At 47.0% G+C, this 7,285-nt stretch overlaps 1 protein-coding gene across 1 annotated transcript; it reads right to left on the bottom strand.

Annotated features, from left to right (window-relative positions):
- Nucleotides 1-387: 387 nt before the first annotated feature.
- On the bottom strand, nucleotides 388-7,285 carry COPRS (coordinator of PRMT5, differentiation stimulator). Its single transcript, XM_011993100.1, has 4 exons — nucleotides 7,170-7,285; nucleotides 5,221-5,287; nucleotides 1,321-1,539; nucleotides 388-823 (listed from the first exon to the last, which is right to left on the bottom strand). The coding sequence occupies exons 1-4, from the start codon at nucleotides 7,230-7,232 to the stop codon at nucleotides 654-656; spliced, it is 519 nt and encodes a 172-aa protein (XP_011848490.1). The 5' UTR covers nucleotides 7,233-7,285; the 3' UTR covers nucleotides 388-653.

Genomic DNA, 7,285 nt, shown 5'->3' on the forward strand with positions numbered 1-7,285 from the left:
GTTTTAAGCCTCCAAGCGTTTGAATCTTTAAAACGTCATTCAGGGACTTTAAATGAAGGAGTGAAGGCTGGGCATGGTGTCTCACACCTGTAATCCCAGCACTTTGGGAGGCCAAGGTGGGTGGATCACCTGAGGCCAGGAATTCGAGACCAGATTGGCCAACGTGGTGAAACCCCGTCTCTACTAAAAACACAAAAAATTAGCCGGGTGTGGTGGCATGCACCTACAGTCCCAGCTACCCGGGAGGCTGAGGCACAAAAATCGCTTAAACCCAGGAGGTGGAGGTTCCAATGAGCCAAGTTTGCGCTACTGCGCTCCAGCCTGGCTGACACAGTGAGACTGTCTCCATAAATAAATAAATGGGAAAAAAGCAGACGAAGCATACTAGTTTCTTTTTTTAACCTTTATTTACAAAGAACACAACTCCTCTTGACACAAACATACACATTCCAAGGAGGAGCCCATTAGTAACAACAACAGACTGGGGAGAACGACGGGGCCTTATTGAACACTGTTCAATAAAGAACTAGTCTGTGTACTGCAGACTAGGGGTCACTGAGAACGTTTTCTCAGATACGACTTTTCACCTCCAAGACAGGAAAAGAGATCTTGACGTGGAGGCCCGCCCACCTACAAGGCAGAAAGCTCCACACTCAATCTTCAGCATCGTCAAACTGTCCTGTTTCAAAGACCATCTTGGAATAATGGGGTATCAGTGGAGGCGGATGGTGCCAGCTGGGGTCATAGATCATGTCTCCTTGTGGGGCACAGCACACCCAAGGTTTGAGCTCTTGAGAAATGCTCTCCTGGATGTCGTCAGCATCTGCAGGCAGTTTTAAAAGACAGATTAAGGGAAGGAAGGAGGGAAGGAAGGAAGGTAAAAATGGACAGCCACAAAGTATGTCTAGGGGACAGATCCTTGCACTTATTTTGTTTAAAAACACACACAGTTCTCCTTTCCTGAAGAATTGTAAATGCATTCATTCTGAACAGCTGAGAAGCTGTGCTTCTCAGACAAGGGTTCTTAGCAGTGGAGAGGAAGCAAACTGGATAACACAGCACTTCTATCTGCAGCTGCTCAATTCATAGCAGACATTTTTGGAGACAGTGACAGTTTTGATGTTAAAACAGTGATACATTACGAAGTCAAATGTATTTTTTCAATATAAAAGAGGTGTCACAGAAATTGCAGACCTGTAACAGATACCAGCCTAAGCTCACAGATGTGGACCCCTGTTCCAAACTGTCTGCCTTCAGGGCTAGTCTGACAGGTGTGTCTGAGAAGGCCTGGTTCAGGACCCCCAGAGACTCTACACCTACCATATGGATTCCCTTGATCTGCTTTCAACTCCAAGTCCCAGTCCTCATTAAAAATATCACCAGGCTGTTCCTTGGGTGGACAGTTTGTCCCTTCTGACAGCTCCCAGGTATTCAGTTCTCCATCAGAGTCCTCCTCATCCATGGCAAAACCTTCCTCTTCAGAATGGGTGCCCTCACCCCGAGCAGGACTGTCATTAGGGATGCTCTGTGCTCCACGGGCTAAATCGACAAAGAGAAGATGGCCTTAGTGACAAACCAAAGAGGACCTGCTGTGTGCTCAGTCAATTTTGGGCAGACTTACTAGGAAGGTAGTGAAGCAAGTGCACAGAGTCTTCTTTAGCCACCTGAGCACTTTTTAAAAAATGCTCTTCTGTGTATGTTTTTAAAAGACCTGATAACTTATTTTCAATAAGATGTTTTGTCTTATACAAGACCATTAATTGCCAGGTCCTTTAATTTACAAAGAGAGCTAGGGACAGTTAACATTTTCAGGTGGTTTGCATGTCTGTCACTGAGCCAAAGGGCCTCTGATAAATAATACGCTTTCACAATACAAGCTTGAATTAAGTTTTTGTTTTTGTTTTTTTTTTGAGACAGTCTCACTCTGTAGCCCAGGTTGGAGTGCAGTGGCGCCATCTCAGCTCACTGCAACCTCTACCTCCCAGGTTCATGCAATTATCTGCCTCGGCCTCCTGAGAAGCTGGGATTACAGGTGCCCGCCACCATGCCCAGTTAATTTTTTTGTATTTTTAGTAGAGATGGGGTTTCACCATCTTGGCCAGGCTGGTCTTGAACTCCTGACCTTGTGATCCATCCGCCTCAGCCTCCCAAAGTGCTGGGATTACAGACGTAAGCCACCGCGCCCGGCAGTTTTTGCTCTTTTATTCCTCCCTTCAGCCTCAAAGAGCATGTTAGAGGTGAGCACAGGGACAAAGGAGAGCAGGGGCACTGCAGACAGACCAGAGCCTGTCTAGTTACAATGGGCAGCACCTAGTGCCTCCTTCTGACAGTGGGGAGGCTGGAAGGTACATTTGCAAAAGGTCTCACAATAAGAGAGGAAAGACTGGGGAAAGATAATGGATTTCCGAGCACAGTGCTTTGGTGATGCCAGGTCCCAGGAGAGAAGGCAATCAGCCTAAAACAGCCATGCTCTTAATACTGGAACAACAGTAACAGTGATAAGCAATAAAGTGATAGTTCAGAGCAAGGGGTCTAAAGCCAGACTGCCTGGTTTCAAATCCCTGTTTTGCCAAGTACTAAACATGGGACTGGGCAGGGCGCGGTAGCTCACCCCTGTAAACCTAGCACTTTGGGAGGCCGAGGCAAGCAGATTGCTTGAGCTCAGAAGTTCAAGACCAGCCTGAACAATGTGGCAAAACCTTGTCTCTACAAAAACTTCAAAAAATTTAGCTGGGTGCAGTGGCATTCACCTGTAATCCCAGCTACTCAGGAGGCTGAGGTGGGAGGATCGCTTGAGCCTGGGAGGCAGAGGCTGCAATGAGCCAAGATCGTGCCATTGCACAGAGTGAGACCCTGTCTCAAACAAACAAAAAAAAAGTGTGACTGAGCTGAAATTTACTTAACTAGTTCCATAACATAAATACAGAATTACCATATGACCCAGCAATCCCAGTCCTAAACATATACCCAAAAGAACTGAAAAGAGGTGTTCAAATAAAACAAGGATACTGACAGCAGCACTACTTACAATCACCAAAAGGGAGAAACAACACAAATGTCCATCAATGGATGAATGGGAAAACAAAATGTGGTATATGCGTATGATGGAATTTTTCAGCCATAAAAAGGAATGCAGTGCTGATACATGCTATGGCATGGATGCACCTTGAAAATACGCTAAGTGGAAGAAGCCATACACAAAAGGCACATGTTGTTATGATTCCATTTACAGGCAACTCACATTTGCCTATCCAGAATAGATAAATCCACAGAGACAGAAAGCAAATTAGTGGTTGCCAAGAACTCAGGGAAGGAAGGAATGGAGAATGACTACTTGGTGAGCACAGGGTTTCCTTTTAGGGTGATGAAAAGATTCTGGAAGTAGGTACTGGTGATGGTTGCACAACACTGCCATTGTGCTAAAAGGCCACTGAATTATATGCTGTAAAATGGTTAAATGATAAATTTATGTTAGGTATCTTTTACCACAATTTTTAAATTGTTTTTATTTAACTATTCTGTGCCTCAATTTCCACATCTGTAAAATGAAGATAGGGTTGTTGTGAGAGTTACTTTAAAAGGAAAAAAAAGGGCCAGGCGTGGTGGCTCACACCTGTAATCCCAACACTTTGGGAGGCCGAGGTGGGCAGATCACCTGAGGTCAGGAGTTCGAGACCAGCCTGGCCAACACAGTGAAAGCCCCTCTCCACTAAAAATACAAAAATTAGGCTGGGCATGGTGGCTCACGCCTGTAGTCCCAGCACTTTGGGAGCTCAAGGCAGGCAAATCACAAGGTCAGGAGATCGAGACCATCCTGAAACCCTGTCTCTACTAAAACACAAAAAATTAGCCAGGCATGGTGGCAGGTGCCTGTGGTTCCAGCTACTCGGGAGGCTGAGGCAGGAGAATGGTATGAACCTGGGAGGCGGAGCTTGCAGTGAGCCGAGATCGTGCCACTGCCTGGGAGACAGAGCGAGACTCTGTCTCAAACAATAAATAAATAAATACAAAAATTAGCCAGGCACCATTGTGCGCGCCTGTAATCCCAGCTACTCAGGAGGCTGAGGCACGAGAATCATTTGAACCCAGGAGACGGAGGTTGCAGTGAGCCTGGGTGACAGAATGAGACTCCATCTCAAAAAAAAAAAACAAAAAAAAAAAGAAAAAAAAAGGGGCCGCACGGCAGCTCACACCTGTAATCCCAGCACTTTGAGAGGCTGAGGCAGATGGGTCACGTGAGGTCAGGAGCTCAAGACCAGCCTGGCCAACATGGTGAAACCCCATCTCTACTAAAAATACAAAAATCAGCCGGGCATGGTGGCATATGCCTGTAATCCAGCTACTTGGGAGGCTGAGGCAGGAGAATGCTTGAATCCAGGAGGTAGAGACTGTAGTGAGCCAAGATTGTGCCACTGTGCTCCAGCCTGGGCAACAAGAGCGAAACTAAAAAAAAAAAAAAAAAAAAAAAGGCAGGGGGCCGGGCACAGTGGCTCATGCCTGTAATCCCAGCACTTTGGGAGGCCTAGGTGGGCGGATCACTTGAGATCAGGAGTTCTAGACCAGCCTGGACAACATGGTGAAACCCCATAGCTACTAAAAATACAAAAATTAGCTGGGTGTGGTGGCACATGCCTGTAGTTCCAGCTACTCGGGAGACTGAGGCAGGAGAATTGCTTTAACCTGGGAGGCAGAGGTTGCAGTGAGCTGAGATTGTGCCACTGTACTCCAGCCTGGTGACAGAGCAAGACTCCATTTCAAAAAAAAAGATATTTTGAGAGAGAACACATTCACATAACTTTCAGTATATTGGCATAATTGTTCTACATTAATATGGTTATTAATCACATATGCATAATTTATAAATTAAACTGTATCAGAAATAGTATATATAGAGGGAAAAAAAGCAGTTTCAGCATCCACTGGGGGGGGGTGTCTTAGAATGTATCCCCTAGGAATAAGGGGAGACTGCTGTACTATTTTCACTGTTTCAAGCTGTTTCTCTCGGTAGAAGGATGGGTTTGAACGTAAGGAAAGTCCCAGGACTTCCCTTAAGGAAGCTCCAAGCAAGGCTTCCAAAGGAGGGTACTGTTCAACCCTGGGCAGAGGCCACCAAGCAGCAGAGAGGACTGGCTAAAATAAAAGGTAAATGAGACAGAGGGACTATCCCTCTCCTCACGTCCTTGGTCTCCCCAGCTTCCACCGTCTCTGCCATCTACTTGCCTAGTCGATCCATAGCCTTCTCAGTCTCTCTCTCCTGACTGGAGTGGTCAGCTGTAGCAAAGCCAGCCTGCAGGAAGAAGAAACGATTACCAAGGACTTGGGTATCTGGGGTATGCCCAGTATTCAGCTATTGCACCTCAACCCCACCCATTCTTCCATACTCCCCTTGGTGATGCAGGGCTGGGACTCTGCCACCCACATTTCTGCTTTGCCCTGTTAAACTGCGCAAGGCTGGAAGGAGACGGACTATTCCTTCCTATTCACGTTGGCATCACCTTATGACACTTCACCATGGCAGCAGGAATGCCTTCCTATAGCGGCCACAGAATCCAGTATACAGTTCTGCGAACTCTTGCAGAGCCAGCCTTATCACTGCACCTTCTCTTTAGAGGTCTGGCTCCCAGGACTCTCCTCCAAGCTCAGAGACCCCCTACATCAGCTGAGGCAGTGCCTCCTCCTTAAAGGTTGGAATTTCAGCTCTACAGAGCCTTTCCTCCAAGCTTTTAAATTTTAATCAACTTCATCTCTTTGTTCCTCCAGCCATAGGTTGGTAGCTCTTCCCTGCGGTTGCCACCCCCAGGTATACGTTTTACCTTTTCAGTTACTTAACAACTTTATAGTTAGCAAACAACTCTATCGAATTCTGTTTCCTCACCGACACACTGAGGTGGGGGAAGCTTTATAGCTCCTCTGCAATGCTGAGCACTGAAGGCAGTATTTCTAATCTAACTGAAAATCTTCCCGCACGGCCAACCAAATGCTTCTCTGCTCCTATCACTCAGAAGTTCCTGAAACCCTATGACCTCCAAGACCTCTTTCTAATGAATCACGAAATGTTCCCTGCCTGCATAAAAAGACTTGATTTTGATCCCAGCTCTGCCATCCATTTAGACTGTGACCTTGAACACATCACTTCAATTACCGTGCCTGAGTTTTCTTCTCCAGAAATTGGGGGTGACTGTTCTGACCCTGCAGGGGACTTATGATGAGATACCATTTATGAAAACACCTGGCATGTGGCAAGAATGTAACATTTCTTGAATTTAAATTCATCTTTTCTGCTACATCTAAACTGCACTTGGCACCTGCTCCAATCAGCATTCATTATCTAGTTACGTCATGTCTGGGTTTCATAATTCAATTCCACTCCCTTTAGTGACAACTTCTGATCACTGCCGCCCAAGGAGAATTCAGACCTCTCGCCTAAACCACTGCCACAGCCTCCTAACCACCTTCCCATCCAGCCATCTGGCCCAGCCTTACAGAATTAATCACTACTCTGCTCTAAATCTTCAGCAGCCCTCCACTGAGGGAGCGCAAAATTAGCCATGGCATTCGCACGTCCCCACGTCCCCAACTCCCATCAACCTGTTGAGCATAGTTCTCTGCATGCTCTGAGACCCAACTCCAGGTCATGTGCCCTGCACTTTCTCATCTCCACGCCTCTGCAGACACCACCAGCCTCTCACCTTGATCCTTTCCTGCTATGCCCAGACAAAATTAGTCCCATTCTATTCTGCACCACAAAGTAATTTTCTATATAAGTGTCGCTGCATTTTTCATATCTTACTTTGGCTAAGTACCATCTTTGAGGCATCATTGATCCAGTCAGCATGTCTATCTCCTGTGCCAGGCACTATGCTAGGCTGGGCAAACAGCCCTAACAGAGGGTTCCTACCTCAGCACCTAGCCGGTACTGACAGTAAACAAGGGCAGGTAATGACTGTAATAACGGTCTGTAACGTTCTCGAGAAAAACGGGTGCTGTTTAGCGTACATGAAAACAAGTTTCTGGAAACCCTGCGTCAAACAGGGCCTTTTTGGTTTCAATAAGGAGAAGGGGGAGTGCGCATGTGACATCATCTGGGGTTCAGGGTTAGCGGGCATCCCCACCAACGCACAGAGGTCCACAGGTCTGTAAAGTCAAGTCCCTCTCCTCGCCGCTCTCACCTGGCCCTCGCCCAGGCTCCTGGCAGCGGGCCCCGGCTCTCGGTCACCAGCGTCACCTCCCATTTACCAAATTCGCAGCGGCGCCCAGCGAGCGGACAGCCTTCCCCACTGACCCG

Source organism: Mandrillus leucophaeus, unplaced genomic scaffold, assembly GCF_000951045.1.
Source record: "Mandrillus leucophaeus isolate KB7577 unplaced genomic scaffold, Mleu.le_1.0 Scaffold425, whole genome shotgun sequence".
NCBI classification, from domain to species: domain Eukaryota; kingdom Metazoa; phylum Chordata; class Mammalia; order Primates; family Cercopithecidae; genus Mandrillus; species Mandrillus leucophaeus.

What these genes read in the sequence shown, in the direction of transcription:
- COPRS (XM_011993100.1), bottom strand. Translation starts at nt 7,232, where the DNA reads ATGGGAGGTGACGCTGGTGACCGAGAGCCGGGGCCCGCTGCCAGGAGC. An exon ending in GGAGCCTGGGCGAGGGCCAG is followed by an intron (nt 5,288 to 7,169) that starts GTGAGAGCGGCG and finishes TTCTTCCTGCAG; the next exon opens with GCTGGCTTTGCTACAGCTGA. An exon ending in AGATCAAGGGAATCCATATG is followed by an intron (nt 824 to 1,320) that starts GTAGGTGTAGAG and finishes AACTGCCTGCAG; the next exon opens with ATGCTGACGACATCCAGGAG.